Source organism: Chiloscyllium plagiosum, unplaced genomic scaffold (assembly GCF_004010195.1).
Source record: "Chiloscyllium plagiosum isolate BGI_BamShark_2017 unplaced genomic scaffold, ASM401019v2 scaf_4855, whole genome shotgun sequence".
Lineage (NCBI taxonomy): Eukaryota > Metazoa > Chordata > Chondrichthyes > Orectolobiformes > Hemiscylliidae > Chiloscyllium > Chiloscyllium plagiosum.
The window spans coordinates 1,320-17,500 of record NW_025212511.1 but is presented as its reverse complement, the minus strand read 5'-3'; the positions used below and the strand labels follow the sequence as shown (position 1 = coordinate 17,500).

The window sequence follows — 16,181 nt, the reverse complement described above, 5'->3', positions numbered from 1 at the left end:
CCCCGAGCCCGAGCCTGTGTCTGACCCCGAGCCCGAGCCTGTGTCTGACCCCGAGCCCGAGCCTGTGTCTGACCCCGAGCCCGAGCCTGTGTCTGACCCCGAGCCCGAGCCTGTGTCTGACCCCGAGCCCGAGCCTGTGTCTGACCCCGAGCCCGAGCCTGTGTCTGACCCCGAGCCCGAGCCTGTGTCTGACCCCGAGCCCGAGCCTGTGTCTGACCCCGAGCCCGAGCCTGTGTCTGACCCCGAGCCCGAGCCTGTGTCTGACCCCGAGCCCGAGCCTGTGTCTGACCCCGAGCCCGAGCCTGTGTCTGACCCCGAGCCCGAGCCTGTGTCTGACCCCGAGCCCGAGCCTGTGTCTGACCCCGAGCCCGAGCCTGTGTCTGACCCCGAGCCCGAGCCTGTGTCTGACCCCGAGCCCGAGCCTGTGTCTGACCCCGAGCCCGAGCCTGTGTCTGACCCCGAGCCCGAGCCTGTGTCTGACCCCGAGCCCGAGCCTGTGTCTGACCCCGAGCCCGAGCCTGTGTCTGACCCCGAGCCCGAGCCTGTGTCTGACCCCGAGCCCGAGCCTGTGTCTGACCCCGAGCCCGAGCCTGTGTCTGACCCCGAGCCCGAGCCTGTGTCTGACCCCGAGCCCGAGCCTGTGTCTGACCCCGAGCCCGAGCCTGTGTCTGACCCCGAGCCCGAGCCTGTGTCTGACCCCGAGCCCGAGCCTGTGTCTGACCCCGAGCCCGAGCCTGTGTCTGACCCCGAGCCCGAGCCTGTGTCTGACCCCGAGCCCGAGCCTGTGTCTGACCCCGAGCCCGAGCCTGTGTCTGACCCCGAGCCCGAGCCTGTGTCTGACCCCGAGCCCGAGCCTGTGTCTGACCCCGAGCCCGAGCCTGTGTCTGACCCCGAGCCCGAGCCTGTGTCTGACCCCGAGCCCGAGCCTGTGTCTGACCCCGAGCCCGAGCCTGTGTCTGACCCCGAGCCCGAGCCTGTGTCTGACCCCGAGCCCGAGCCTGTGTCTGACCCCGAGCCCGAGCCTGTGTCTGACCCCGAGCCCGAGCCTGTGTCTGACCCCGAGCCCGAGCCTGTGTCTGACCCCGAGCCCGAGCCTGTGTCTGACCCCGAGCCCGAGCCTGTGTCTGACCCCGAGCCCGAGCCTGTGTCTGACCCCGAGCCCGAGCCTGTGTCTGACCCCGAGCCCGAGCCTGTGTCTGACCCCGAGCCCGAGCCTGTGTCTGACCCCGAGCCCGAGCCTGTGTCTGACCCCGAGCCCGAGCCTGTGTCTGACCCCGAGCCCGAGCCTGTGTCTGACCCCGAGCCCGAGCCTGTGTCTGACCCCGAGCCCGAGCCTGTGTCTGACCCCGAGCCCGAGCCTGTGTCTGACCCCGAGCCCGAGCCTGTGTCTGACCCCGAGCCCGAGCCTGTGTCTGACCCCGAGCCCGAGCCTGTGTCTGACCCCGAGCCCGAGCCTGTGTCTGACCCCGAGCCCGAGCCTGTGTCTGACCCCGAGCCCGAGCCTGTGTCTGACCCCGAGCCCGAGCCTGTGTCTGACCCCGAGCCCGAGCCTGTGTCTGACCCCGAGCCCGAGCCTGTGTCTGACCCCGAGCCCGAGCCTGTGTCTGACCCCGAGCCCGAGCCTGTGTCTGACCCCGAGCCCGAGCCTGTGTCTGACCCCGAGCCCGAGCCTGTGTCTGACCCCGAGCCCGAGCCTGTGTCTGACCCCGAGCCCGAGCCTGTGTCTGACCCCGAGCCCGAGCCTGTGTCTGACCCCGAGCCCGAGCCTGTGTCTGACCCCGAGCCCGAGCCTGTGTCTGACCCCGAGCCCGAGCCTGTGTCTGACCCCGAGCCCGAGCCTGTGTCTGACCCCGAGCCCGAGCCTGTGTCTGACCCCGAGCCCGAGCCTGTGTCTGACCCCGAGCCCGAGCCTGTGTCTGACCCCGAGCCCGAGCCTGTGTCTGACCCCGAGCCCGAGCCTGTGTCTGACCCCGAGCCCGAGCCTGTGTCTGACCCCGAGCCCGAGCCTGTGTCTGACCCCGAGCCCGAGCCTGTGTCTGACCCCGAGCCCGAGCCTGTGTCTGACCCCGAGCCCGAGCCTGTGTCTGACCCCGAGCCCGAGCCTGTGTCTGACCCCGAGCCCGAGCCTGTGTCTGACCCCGAGCCCGAGCCTGTGTCTGACCCCGAGCCCGAGCCTGTGTCTGACCCCGAGCCCGAGCCTGTGTCTGACCCCGAGCCCGAGCCTGTGTCTGACCCCGAGCCCGAGCCTGTGTCTGACCCCGAGCCCGAGCCTGTGTCTGACCCCGAGCCCGAGCCTGTGTCTGACCCCGAGCCCGAGCCTGTGTCTGACCCCGAGCCCGAGCCTGTGTCTGACCCCGAGCCCGAGCCTGTGTCTGACCCCGAGCCCGAGCCTGTGTCTGACCCCGAGCCCGAGCCTGTGTCTGACCCCGAGCCCGAGCCTGTGTCTGACCCCGAGCCCGAGCCTGTGTCTGACCCCGAGCCCGAGCCTGTGTCTGACCCCGAGCCCGAGCCTGTGTCTGACCCCGAGCCCGAGCCTGTGTCTGACCCCGAGCCCGAGCCTGTGTCTGACCCCGAGCCCGAGCCTGTGTCTGACCCCGAGCCCGAGCCTGTGTCTGACCCCGAGCCCGAGCCTGTGTCTGACCCCGAGCCCGAGCCTGTGTCTGACCCCGAGCCCGAGCCTGTGTCTGACCCCGAGCCCGAGCCTGTGTCTGACCCCGAGCCCGAGCCTGTGTCTGACCCCGAGCCCGAGCCTGTGTCTGACCCCGAGCCCGAGCCTGTGTCTGACCCCGAGCCCGAGCCTGTGTCTGACCCCGAGCCCGAGCCTGTGTCTGACCCCGAGCCCGAGCCTGTGTCTGACCCCGAGCCCGAGCCTGTGTCTGACCCCGAGCCCGAGCCTGTGTCTGACCCCGAGCCCGAGCCTGTGTCTGACCCCGAGCCCGAGCCTGTGTCTGACCCCGAGCCCGAGCCTGTGTCTGACCCCGAGCCCGAGCCTGTGTCTGACCCCGAGCCCGAGCCTGTGTCTGACCCCGAGCCCGAGCCTGTGTCTGACCCCGAGCCCGAGCCTGTGTCTGACCCCGAGCCCGAGCCTGTGTCTGACCCCGAGCCCGAGCCTGTGTCTGACCCCGAGCCCGAGCCTGTGTCTGACCCCGAGCCCGAGCCTGTGTCTGACCCCGAGCCCGAGCCTGTGTCTGACCCCGAGCCCGAGCCTGTGTCTGACCCCGAGCCCGAGCCTGTGTCTGACCCCGAGCCCGAGCCTGTGTCTGACCCCGAGCCCGAGCCTGTGTCTGACCCCGAGCCCGAGCCTGTGTCTGACCCCGAGCCCGAGCCTGTGTCTGACCCCGAGCCCGAGCCTGTGTCTGACCCCGAGCCCGAGCCTGTGTCTGACCCCGAGCCCGAGCCTGTGTCTGACCCCGAGCCCGAGCCTGTGTCTGACCCCGAGCCCGAGCCTGTGTCTGACCCCGAGCCCGAGCCTGTGTCTGACCCCGAGCCCGAGCCTGTGTCTGACCCCGAGCCCGAGCCTGTGTCTGACCCCGAGCCCGAGCCTGTGTCTGACCCCGAGCCCGAGCCTGTGTCTGACCCCGAGCCCGAGCCTGTGTCTGACCCCGAGCCCGAGCCTGTGTCTGACCCCGAGCCCGAGCCTGTGTCTGACCCCGAGCCCGAGCCTGTGTCTGACCCCGAGCCCGAGCCTGTGTCTGACCCCGAGCCCGAGCCTGTGTCTGACCCCGAGCCCGAGCCTGTGTCTGACCCCGAGCCCGAGCCTGTGTCTGACCCCGAGCCCGAGCCTGTGTCTGACCCCGAGCCCGAGCCTGTGTCTGACCCCGAGCCCGAGCCTGTGTCTGACCCCGAGCCCGAGCCTGTGTCTGACCCCGAGCCCGAGCCTGTGTCTGACCCCGAGCCCGAGCCTGTGTCTGACCCCGAGCCCGAGCCTGTGTCTGACCCCGAGCCCGAGCCTGTGTCTGACCCCGAGCCCGAGCCTGTGTCTGACCCCGAGCCCGAGCCTGTGTCTGACCCCGAGCCCGAGCCTGTGTCTGACCCCGAGCCCGAGCCTGTGTCTGACCCCGAGCCCGAGCCTGTGTCTGACCCCGAGCCCGAGCCTGTGTCTGACCCCGAGCCCGAGCCTGTGTCTGACCCCGAGCCCGAGCCTGTGTCTGACCCCGAGCCCGAGCCTGTGTCTGACCCCGAGCCCGAGCCTGTGTCTGACCCCGAGCCCGAGCCTGTGTCTGACCCCGAGCCCGAGCCTGTGTCTGACCCCGAGCCCGAGCCTGTGTCTGACCCCGAGCCCGAGCCTGTGTCTGACCCCGAGCCCGAGCCTGTGTCTGACCCCGAGCCCGAGCCTGTGTCTGACCCCGAGCCCGAGCCTGTGTCTGACCCCGAGCCCGAGCCTGTGTCTGACCCCGAGCCCGAGCCTGTGTCTGACCCCGAGCCCGAGCCTGTGTCTGACCCCGAGCCCGAGCCTGTGTCTGACCCCGAGCCCGAGCCTGTGTCTGACCCCGAGCCCGAGCCTGTGTCTGACCCCGAGCCCGAGCCTGTGTCTGACCCCGAGCCCGAGCCTGTGTCTGACCCCGAGCCCGAGCCTGTGTCTGACCCCGAGCCCGAGCCTGTGTCTGACCCCGAGCCCGAGCCTGTGTCTGACCCCGAGCCCGAGCCTGTGTCTGACCCCGAGCCCGAGCCTGTGTCTGACCCCGAGCCCGAGCCTGTGTCTGACCCCGAGCCCGAGCCTGTGTCTGACCCCGAGCCCGAGCCTGTGTCTGACCCCGAGCCCGAGCCTGTGTCTGACCCCGAGCCCGAGCCTGTGTCTGACCCCGAGCCCGAGCCTGTGTCTGACCCCGAGCCCGAGCCTGTGTCTGACCCCGAGCCCGAGCCTGTGTCTGACCCCGAGCCCGAGCCTGTGTCTGACCCCGAGCCCGAGCCTGTGTCTGACCCCGAGCCCGAGCCTGTGTCTGACCCCGAGCCCGAGCCTGTGTCTGACCCCGAGCCCGAGCCTGTGTCTGACCCCGAGCCCGAGCCTGTGTCTGACCCCGAGCCCGAGCCTGTGTCTGACCCCGAGCCCGAGCCTGTGTCTGACCCCGAGCCCGAGCCTGTGTCTGACCCCGAGCCCGAGCCTGTGTCTGACCCCGAGCCCGAGCCTGTGTCTGACCCCGAGCCCGAGCCTGTGTCTGACCCCGAGCCCGAGCCTGTGTCTGACCCCGAGCCCGAGCCTGTGTCTGACCCCGAGCCCGAGCCTGTGTCTGACCCCGAGCCCGAGCCTGTGTCTGACCCCGAGCCCGAGCCTGTGTCTGACCCCGAGCCCGAGCCTGTGTCTGACCCCGAGCCCGAGCCTGTGTCTGACCCCGAGCCCGAGCCTGTGTCTGACCCCGAGCCCGAGCCTGTGTCTGACCCCGAGCCCGAGCCTGTGTCTGACCCCGAGCCCGAGCCTGTGTCTGACCCCGAGCCCGAGCCTGTGTCTGACCCCGAGCCCGAGCCTGTGTCTGACCCCGAGCCCGAGCCTGTGTCTGACCCCGAGCCCGAGCCTGTGTCTGACCCCGAGCCCGAGCCTGTGTCTGACCCCGAGCCCGAGCCTGTGTCTGACCCCGAGCCCGAGCCTGTGTCTGACCCCGAGCCCGAGCCTGTGTCTGACCCCGAGCCCGAGCCTGTGTCTGACCCCGAGCCCGAGCCTGTGTCTGACCCCGAGCCCGAGCCTGTGTCTGACCCCGAGCCCGAGCCTGTGTCTGACCCCGAGCCCGAGCCTGTGTCTGACCCCGAGCCCGAGCCTGTGTCTGACCCCGAGCCCGAGCCTGTGTCTGACCCCGAGCCCGAGCCTGTGTCTGACCCCGAGCCCGAGCCTGTGTCTGACCCCGAGCCCGAGCCTGTGTCTGACCCCGAGCCCGAGCCTGTGTCTGACCCCGAGCCCGAGCCTGTGTCTGACCCCGAGCCCGAGCCTGTGTCTGACCCCGAGCCCGAGCCTGTGTCTGACCCCGAGCCCGAGCCTGTGTCTGACCCCGAGCCCGAGCCTGTGTCTGACCCCGAGCCCGAGCCTGTGTCTGACCCCGAGCCCGAGCCTGTGTCTGACCCCGAGCCCGAGCCTGTGTCTGACCCCGAGCCCGAGCCTGTGTCTGACCCCGAGCCCGAGCCTGTGTCTGACCCCGAGCCCGAGCCTGTGTCTGACCCCGAGCCCGAGCCTGTGTCTGACCCCGAGCCCGAGCCTGTGTCTGACCCCGAGCCCGAGCCTGTGTCTGACCCCGAGCCCGAGCCTGTGTCTGACCCCGAGCCCGAGCCTGTGTCTGACCCCGAGCCCGAGCCTGTGTCTGACCCCGAGCCCGAGCCTGTGTCTGACCCCGAGCCCGAGCCTGTGTCTGACCCCGAGCCCGAGCCTGTGTCTGACCCCGAGCCCGAGCCTGTGTCTGACCCCGAGCCCGAGCCTGTGTCTGACCCCGAGCCCGAGCCTGTGTCTGACCCCGAGCCCGAGCCTGTGTCTGACCCCGAGCCCGAGCCTGTGTCTGACCCCGAGCCCGAGCCTGTGTCTGACCCCGAGCCCGAGCCTGTGTCTGACCCCGAGCCCGAGCCTGTGTCTGACCCCGAGCCCGAGCCTGTGTCTGACCCCGAGCCCGAGCCTGTGTCTGACCCCGAGCCCGAGCCTGTGTCTGACCCCGAGCCCGAGCCTGTGTCTGACCCCGAGCCCGAGCCTGTGTCTGACCCCGAGCCCGAGCCTGTGTCTGACCCCGAGCCCGAGCCTGTGTCTGACCCCGAGCCCGAGCCTGTGTCTGACCCCGAGCCCGAGCCTGTGTCTGACCCCGAGCCCGAGCCTGTGTCTGACCCCGAGCCCGAGCCTGTGTCTGACCCCGAGCCCGAGCCTGTGTCTGACCCCGAGCCCGAGCCTGTGTCTGACCCCGAGCCCGAGCCTGTGTCTGACCCCGAGCCCGAGCCTGTGTCTGACCCCGAGCCCGAGCCTGTGTCTGACCCCGAGCCCGAGCCTGTGTCTGACCCCGAGCCCGAGCCTGTGTCTGACCCCGAGCCCGAGCCTGTGTCTGACCCCGAGCCCGAGCCTGTGTCTGACCCCGAGCCCGAGCCTGTGTCTGACCCCGAGCCCGAGCCTGTGTCTGACCCCGAGCCCGAGCCTGTGTCTGACCCCGAGCCCGAGCCTGTGTCTGACCCCGAGCCCGAGCCTGTGTCTGACCCCGAGCCCGAGCCTGTGTCTGACCCCGAGCCCGAGCCTGTGTCTGACCCCGAGCCCGAGCCTGTGTCTGACCCCGAGCCCGAGCCTGTGTCTGACCCCGAGCCCGAGCCTGTGTCTGACCCCGAGCCCGAGCCTGTGTCTGACCCCGAGCCCGAGCCTGTGTCTGACCCCGAGCCCGAGCCTGTGTCTGACCCCGAGCCCGAGCCTGTGTCTGACCCCGAGCCCGAGCCTGTGTCTGACCCCGAGCCCGAGCCTGTGTCTGACCCCGAGCCCGAGCCTGTGTCTGACCCCGAGCCCGAGCCTGTGTCTGACCCCGAGCCCGAGCCTGTGTCTGACCCCGAGCCCGAGCCTGTGTCTGACCCCGAGCCCGAGCCTGTGTCTGACCCCGAGCCCGAGCCTGTGTCTGACCCCGAGCCCGAGCCTGTGTCTGACCCCGAGCCCGAGCCTGTGTCTGACCCCGAGCCCGAGCCTGTGTCTGACCCCGAGCCCGAGCCTGTGTCTGACCCCGAGCCCGAGCCTGTGTCTGACCCCGAGCCCGAGCCTGTGTCTGACCCCGAGCCCGAGCCTGTGTCTGACCCCGAGCCCGAGCCTGTGTCTGACCCCGAGCCCGAGCCTGTGTCTGACCCCGAGCCCGAGCCTGTGTCTGACCCCGAGCCCGAGCCTGTGTCTGACCCCGAGCCCGAGCCTGTGTCTGACCCCGAGCCCGAGCCTGTGTCTGACCCCGAGCCCGAGCCTGTGTCTGACCCCGAGCCCGAGCCTGTGTCTGACCCCGAGCCCGAGCCTGTGTCTGACCCCGAGCCCGAGCCTGTGTCTGACCCCGAGCCCGAGCCTGTGTCTGACCCCGAGCCCGAGCCTGTGTCTGACCCCGAGCCCGAGCCTGCCAAGCTCCTGCTCCGCCTACCTGCCCTGCGCTCCATCGGACTCAAGTGCCTGGAGCACCTGTTCTTCTTCAAGCTGATCGGGGACACTCCCATCGACACCTTCCTCATGGAAATGCTAGAGGCACCTCACCAGCTCTCCTGAGCAGCCCTGTCCCCAAACTGGGGGGGCTGCTTCCCCCTCCCCACCCGCATCCCCCAGCCAGAGCCAGAGTCCGCCCAGACACCCACCGCTGGGCGGATTGTGTGGTGGCTGTGCTGCAGTCAGGGTGCAGACGGAGTGCCCTGTCCCAGAGATGCAGACACTGGGGAGAGCGGGGTCAAAGTGCGCCTTCCCAACGCATCATCTACACACCCGACACTGCGATCTGTCCCCCTCCCCTCGCTCATCTACCCACTCCACCCTCTCTCCCTCCCCACTCCTGCCTGGCTCACTCGCCCAACCCATCTCTGCGTTCCCTGAGGATTCCTCACTAAGTGAGGCCAGTCTGCCGATACAAGATGGGAGGGCAGAAAAAGTCACCGACATTTCATCAGACCAAGCCTGGCTCAGAGTGTTGTGCGTGTCTCTCTCCATGCTAAGGGAGAGCACGGAGGGCCATTCAGGCTGTGGACGGGTGGCCACAGAGCTGCCTGTATGTTGGAGCAGTGAGCACCCATGGGAAACAGAGCCTGCCACCCCCCCCCCCCCCCCCCCCCACCTCTCTGCGGCAGGCAGCATCAGTCAGCCAGGACTGCAACATGGGACCATGCTCATGATGGGGCCCAGCGGAAAGCGCTCGGAGTCTTTGTGGGAGAGGGGGAGAAGGGGTTTAGCGTCCAGTCAGGACCCGGAGTAGCTCGCTGATGGGAACGGTAACTGCAGTGAGTTTACATGGTAGAATGTTTGGATCGATAACTGACATTGCTTCACAGGCTGGCCCGGAATCTTTGATGGATTAGAATCTAGTTCTTTACTTTGTATTTAAGCTGTGCTTTACCTGTCCCAGGAGGGTTTGATGAGGGACAGTGCAGAGGAGCTTTACCCTGTATCTAACCCCATGCTGTTCCTGCCCTGGGAGTGTTTGATGGGGGACAGTGAAGACAGAGTTTTACTCTGTATCTAACCCCATGCTGTTCCTGCCCTGGGAGTGTTTGATGGGGGACAGTGTAGACAGAGTTTTACTCTGTATCTAACCCCATGCTGTTCCTGTCTTGGGAATGAGTGATGGGGGGACAGTGTAGAGGGAGTTTTACTCTGTATCTAACCCCGTGCTGTCCCTGTCCTGGGGGTGTTTGATGGGGACAGTGAAGAGGAAGCTTTACTCTGTATTTAACCCTGTACTGCCCCTGTCCTGGGGGTGTTTGATGGAGACAGTGTAGAGGGAGCTTTACTCTGTATCGAACCCCGAACCCCGTGCTGTCCCTGTCCTGGGAGTGTTTGATGGGGACAGTTTAGAGGGGGCTTTACTCTGTATTTAACCCCGTGCTGTCCCTGTCCTGGGAGTGTTTGATGGGGACAGTGTAGAGAGAGTTTTACTCTGTATCTAACTCTGTGCTGTCCCTGTCCTGGGAGTGTTTGATGGGGACAGTGTAGAGGGAGCTTTACTTTGTACCTAATCCCGTGCTGTCCCTGTCCTGGGAGTGTTTGATGGGGGACAGTGTAGAGAGAGTTTTACCCTGCATCTAACCCCATGCTGTCCCTGTCTGAACTGAATAAGATTCTTTCGCTGAGCACTGACATCCTTTATCCTTTGCGATTTAATCCAAGTGGCTTTAGATTAGATTATATTACAGTATGGAAACAGGCCCTTCGACCCAACAAGGCCACACCGACTCACCCATACCCCTACATTTACCCCTTACCTAACACTACGGGCAATTTAGCACGGCCAATTCACCTGACCTGCACATCTTTGTGACTGTGGGAGGAAACCGGAGCACCCGGAGGAAACCCACGCAGACACGGGGAGAACATGCAAAGTCAGTCGCCTGAGGCGGGAACTGAACCCGGGTCTCAGGCGCTGTGAGGCAGCAGTGCTAACCACTGTGCCACCGTGCCGCCCAGGACCCCACTGGACATGACCAACAGGCCCAGATACCAAGCCAGTGGCCTACGATAGAAACTTTGTAAGCTACTAGGGAGAAATGGATTGACGTTTTGTCTGCACACGCTGCTCCATTGAACTGTTACATCAACTTTTCTTTGCACATTTGCAGGTAGATTTCAATTATTGAGGGTCAGATTATACTTAACGGCATGTTTTACAAAATAATGTCATTGTGATGTTTTTGGACATGTATTTTGGTATCAAGCACATTAAAAACGAAACCCATTGTAACACGACCTCTCCCCCAGCTGACTGTGTGTTGCGAATGTCCAGTATCCGCTCAAAGCAGCACGGATTCCTTGCTGCCCTTTGTGGCTCTGTTATCCAATCTCAGGGTAAAGTTATGGCCAACTCTTAGAAAGTGTGTGGGGGGTGGGGGGGGGAAGTGAGCTGTCTCCTTCAGTAGCTACAGTTTGGAAGATGTAGATACACCATTGTGCCGTAAGGGAGGGGGTTACTGGAATTTGAACTCTGTGACAGTGGTTTTATTTGTTCATGGGTCGCGGGCATGTATTGCTCTTCCTGAGCTGCGTTGAAATTGAATGGCTTGCTTTTGTGGGTAAGGACGGCTCAGTGGTTAGCACTGCTGCCTCACAGCGCCAGGGGACCCGGGTTCGATTCCAGCCCCCGGGGCGACTGTCTGCGTGGAGTTAGCACACATCCTCCCCGTGCCTGCGTGGGTTTCCTCCCATAGTCCAAAGGTGTGCAGGTCAGGGTGATTTGGTCGTGAGAAATTGCCCACAGTGTCCAGGGATGTGCAGACGAGGTGGGTTGGCCATGGGGAACGCAGGATTACGGAGATATCGTGATCTTCAAAAGTTGGCTGTGCACTCAATGGGCCGCGTGGTCTGCTTCTGCGATGTCGGTATCTATGATTCTCTTCTCTTGAGGGGCATTAGTAAGCCATGAGGTAAAGGGTGGGTGGAGTAACAGGAGCACCCAGAGGAGGAGTTGGACGGGTGTTTGAACAGGGCAGAAGGAACACAAGGCTGGATGGAGGGACCATGAGGAGAGCCAGCCGAGTTAGACTGGGGTGGACAGCCTGCCTCACCATGGTAGGTTCCCGAGTCAGAAACCTGTTACCCTGAGGATACGCCACTTCCAAACAAACTGAAAGGGAACACGGTGGCCTTGCTTTCTCTCTGCCTTCCCACGGCCACCTCTGTCGAATCCCTTCAGCGTGGAAGCAGGCCAATCAGCCCATCAGCTGCATACTTGCCCTCCAAAGAACATCCCAGTCTCTCACCCGACCTCTGCATTCCCCAATCCGCCCTGACCCTGCACATCTTTTTGACTGTGGGAGGAAACCGGAGCACCCTGAGGAAACCCACGCAGACGCGGGGAGAATGTGCAAACTCCACACAGTCAGTCGCCCCCGAGGGTGGGATCGAACCCGGGTCCCTGGCTCCGTGAGGCACCGTGCCACTCTCCTGCAATGTACCTCTATCACTCACACCAGATAATGTCTATGTACATTGCTGATCTTGCCACTTTACAGCTCACCCTTGGATTGAACATCAAGGCTCCCATTACGAGCATGAACCCCTGGGACTGGGTTGCCTTGAACTGTGAAGGTGTGACGGCAGCAGCATAGGTTTAACCTCCAGCCATCCCGGTTGCCCTGGGGCTCCCTGTAAATGCGAGAGGGGAAAAGAGTGTGGGACTGAAAAGGTTAACCCCCCCCCGCCCCCTCCTTCCACTGGGATTGGATTGCCGGAAGGGAGAGGATGGATGAAAGGATCTTTTGTGAAGAGGGTGGGGGTGAAGGAACGGTAGTGAGACCAAAGAGAGAGAGAGGAGGCCACCATTTCTTAATGTGGCGGGGTAACTGCCTAAGTGCCCTCACCACCTTCCCTGTGCCCGCTCGGTGATGTTTGTGGCCGTTTAGCGATCTTTGAAGGGTAGGGTTTGTGAATGTGGGCTGTTGGGCTGCTTTTATGAATCGACCAGTGACTGGCATCTCCTGGGCGCCTCACTCCCGCCTGCCTGTGTTTGTGTATCGATGTGCCTTTCTTGCACCTCCTGACCATCACCCGGTCTCCAGCTCTGCTGACGATACAGGCCAGTCCGCCTGGATCCCAGGGACCTGGTCTGTGCAAGGACCAAGGCTGCTATCTTCACCAGCTCCACTAGAGTGCAGCGCTGCTCCAGGGACCAGAGTCAGGGATTGACAGGGTGGCGGCGCTCTATGGGCAAGTGGCCGGGTGATGAACGCGGAGCTCTGCACCCTCTCTGTATCCCTGTTAGCCTTCCACACCCTTCAGGGTGGGGGAGTTAGATGTTGGGTGGCAACTGTATCCCCAAAAAGGAAGTTCACTCTTTAATTCTCACTGGTGGCATATTCAGTTAAAGCTGTCCATTAGCTCACAGAGGGGTGTGTATCTGTGTGTGTGTGTGTGTATCTCCTTGTGTATGCGTCTCTGTGTATATGAATATCTTCTGTGTGGGCATCTCTGTGTATGTATGTCCGCATACCTGTATCTAGAACCACAAAATCCCCACGGTGCAAAAACAGGCCGTTCAGCCCAACCAGTCCACACCGACCCTCTGAAGAGTAACCCACCCAGACCCATTTCTCCTACTCTATTGCATACATTCCTCTGCCCAAAACACCTAAACCTACACATCCCTGGACACTCTGGGCAATTTAGCATGGCCAATTCACCTGATCGACACACCTTTGGATTGTGTGTGTGTGTATCTGAGCGTTTATATCTATCTGTATGTGTATGTATATCTGTGTGTCTATATATGTATTTGTATGAGTGTGTCTATATCTGTGTATCTGTTTTGTGTGCGTGTCTAAATTTGTATCTGTGTCTATCTGTATGTGTCTATCTCTGTGTGTGTCTATATATGTATTTGTATAAGTGTGTCTATATCTGTGTATCTGTTTTGTGTGCGTGTCTAAATTTGTATCTGTGTCTATCTGTATGTGTCTATCTCTGTGTGTCTAAATCTGTATCTGTGTGTCTAAATCTGTATCTGTGTGTCTAAAACTGTATGTGTCTAAAACTGTATGTGTCTATATATGTATGTGTCTGAGTGTCTAAATCTGTATCTGTGTGTCTATCTCTGTGTCTGTGTGGGTGTGTCCATCTCTGTGTATGTCTCTCTGTGTATGTCTATCGCTGTGTATGTCTATTTGTGTCCATATCTCTGGTGTGTGTGTGTCCATATCTCTGGTGTGTGTGTGTGTCCATCTCTGTTGTGTGTGTGTCCATCTGTGTGCGTGTGTGTGTGTCCATCTCTGTGTGCGTGTGTGTGTCCATCTCTGTGTGCGTGTGTGTGTCCATCTCTGTGTGCGTGTGTGTGTCCATCTCTGTGTGCGTGTGTGTGTCCATCTCTGTGTGCGTGTGTGTGTCCATCTCTGTGTGCGTGTGTGTGTCCATCTCTGTGTGCGTGTGTGTGTCCATCTCTGTGTGCGTGTGTGTGTCCATCTCTGTGTGCGTGTGTGTGTCCATCTCTGTGTGCGTGTGTGTGTCCATCTCTGTGTGCGTGTGTGTGTCCATCTCTGTGTGCGTGTGTGTGTCCATCTCTGTGTGCGTGTGTGTGTCCATCTCTGTGTGCGTGTGTGTGTCCATCTCTGTGTGCGTGTGTGTGTCCATCTCTGTGTGCGTGTGTGTGTCCATCTCTGTGTGCGTGTGTGTGTCCATCTCTGTGTGCGTGTGTGTGTCCATCTCTGTGTGCGTGTGTGTGTCCATCTCTGTGTGCGTGTGTGTGTCCATCTCTGTGTGCGTGTGTGTGTCCATCTCTGTGTGCGTGTGTGTGTCCATCTCTGTGTGCGTGTGTGTGTCCATCTCTGTGTGCGTGTGTGTGTCCATCTCTGTGTGCGTGTGTGTGTCCATCTCTGTGTGCGTGTGTGTGTCCATCTCTGTGTGCGTGTGTGTGTCCATCTCTGTGTGCGTGTGTGTGTCCATCTCTGTGTGCGTGTGTGTGTCCATCTCTGTGTGCGTGTGTGTGTCCATCTCTGTGTGCGTGTGTGTGTCCATCTCTGTGTGCGTGTGTGTGTCCATCTCTGTGTGCGTGTGTGTGTCCATCTCTGTGTGCGTGTGTGTGTCCATCTCTGTGTGCGTGTGTGTGTCCATCTCTGTGTGCGTGTGTGTGTCCATCTCTGTGTGCGTGTGTGTGTCCATCTCTGTGTGCGTGTGTGTGTCCATCTCTGTGTGCGTGTGTGTGTCCATCTCTGTGTGCGTGTGTGTGTCCATCTCTGTGTGCGTGTGTGTGTCCATCTCTGTGTGCGTGTGTGTGTCCATCTCTGTGTGCGTGTGTGTGTCCATCTCTGTGTGCGTGTGTGTGTCCATCTCTGTGTGCGTGTGTGTGTCCATCTCTGTGTGCGTGTGTGTGTCCATCTCTGTGTGCGTGTGTGTGTCCATCTCTGTGTGCGTGTGTGTGTCCATCTCTGTGTGCGTGTGTGTGTCCATCTCTGTGTGCGTGTGTGTGTCCATCTCTGTGTGCGTGTGTGTGTCCATCTCTGTGTGCGTGTGTGTGTCCATCTCTGTGTGCGTGTGTGTGTCCATCTCTGTGTGCGTGTGTGTGTCCATCTCTGTGTGCGTGTGTGTGTCCATCTCTGTGTGCGTGTGTGTGTCCATCTCTGTGTGCGTGTGTGTGTCCATCTCTGTGTGCGTGTGTGTGTCCATCTCTGTGTGCGTGTGTGTGTCCATCTCTGTGTGCGTGTGTGTGTCCATCTCTGTGTGCGTGTGTGTGTCCATCTCTGTGTGCGTGTGTGTGTCCATCTCTGTGTGCGTGTGTGTGTCCATCTCTGTGTGCGTGTGTGTGTCCATCTCTGTGTGCGTGTGTGTGTCCATCTCTGTGTGCGTGTGTGTGTCCATCTCTGTGTGCGTGTGTGTGTCCATCTCTGTGTGCGTGTGTGTGTCCATCTCTGTGTGCGTGTGTGTGTCCATCTCTGTGTGCGTGTGTGTGTCCATCTCTGTGTGCGTGTGTGTGTCCATCTCTGTGTGCGTGTGTGTGTCCATCTCTGTGTGCGTGTGTGTGTCCATCTCTGTGTGCGTGTGTGTGTCCATCTCTGTGTGCGTGTGTGTGTCCATCTCTGTGTGCGTGTGTGTGTCCATCTCTGTGTGCGTGTGTGTGTCCATCTCTGTGTGCGTGTGTGTGTCCATCTCTGTGTGCGTGTGTGTGTCCATCTCTGTGTGCGTGTGTGTGTCCATCTCTGTGTGCGTGTGTGTGTCCATCTCTGTGTGCGTGTGTGTGTCCATCTCTGTGTGCGTGTGTGTGTCCATCTCTGTGTGCGTGTGTGTGTCCATCTCTGTGTGCGTGTGTGTGTCCATCTCTGTGTGCGTGTGTGTGTCCATCTCTGTGTGCGTGTGTGTGTCCATCTCTGTGTGCGTGTGTGTGTCCATCTCTGTGTGCGTGTGTGTGTCCATCTCTGTGTGCGTGTGTGTGTCCATCTCTGTGTGCGTGTGTGTGTCCATCTCTGTGTGCGTGTGTGTGTCCATCTCTGTGTGCGTGTGTGTGTCCATCTCTGTGTGCGTGTGTGTGTCCATCTCTGTGTGCGTGTGTGTGTCCATCTCTGTGTGCGTGTGTGTGTCCATCTCTGTGTGCGTGTGTGTGTCCATCTCTGTGTGCGTGTGTGTGTCCATCTCTGTGTGCGTGTGTGTGTCCATCTCTGCGGGGAGAGCAGGGAGCTGAGGGGGAGCGGGGAGAGTGGGGAGCTGAATGGGAGAGTGGAGAGCGGGGAGCTGAGTGGGAGAGGGGAGAGCGGGGAGCTGAGTGGAAGCGTGTAGAGCGGGGAGCTGAGTGGGAGCAGTGAAAGTGGGGAGCTGAGTGGGAGTGGGGAGAGTGGGGAGCTGAGTGGGAGTGTGGAGAGCGGGGAGCTGAGTAGGAGTGGGGAGAGTGCGGAGCTGGGTTGGAGTGGTCGAATTGCACTCTTGGAAAGTGAGTGAACTGATATATTTGGGCAGCAGCTGAACCCGAGACCTCCAAGTGTAGTTTCTCCCATCTGCCCTCCTTTTTTAACTAAAAAAAAGACTCTGTGGTGTGTTGATAAGGTAAGGATTTTTCTATTTTTTGATTGTATGTTTTGTAAAAAAAATTTATTTT

The 16,181-nt window shown here is 61.8% G+C and overlaps 1 protein-coding gene across 1 annotated transcript in view; it reads left to right on the top strand.

The window, feature by feature from the left end:
• LOC122547405 (retinoic acid receptor RXR-alpha-B-like) overlaps positions 1-9,100 on the top strand; it is a gene marked incomplete at its 5' end in the record, with an annotated part of 12,029 nt that extends 2,929 nt beyond the window's left edge. Inside the window, 1 exon segment of the mRNA XM_043686031.1 lies at positions 7,856-9,100. Coding sequence (XP_043541966.1) covers positions 7,856-8,176 — 321 coding nt within the window.
• Positions 9,101-16,181: the final 7,081 nt, after the last annotated feature.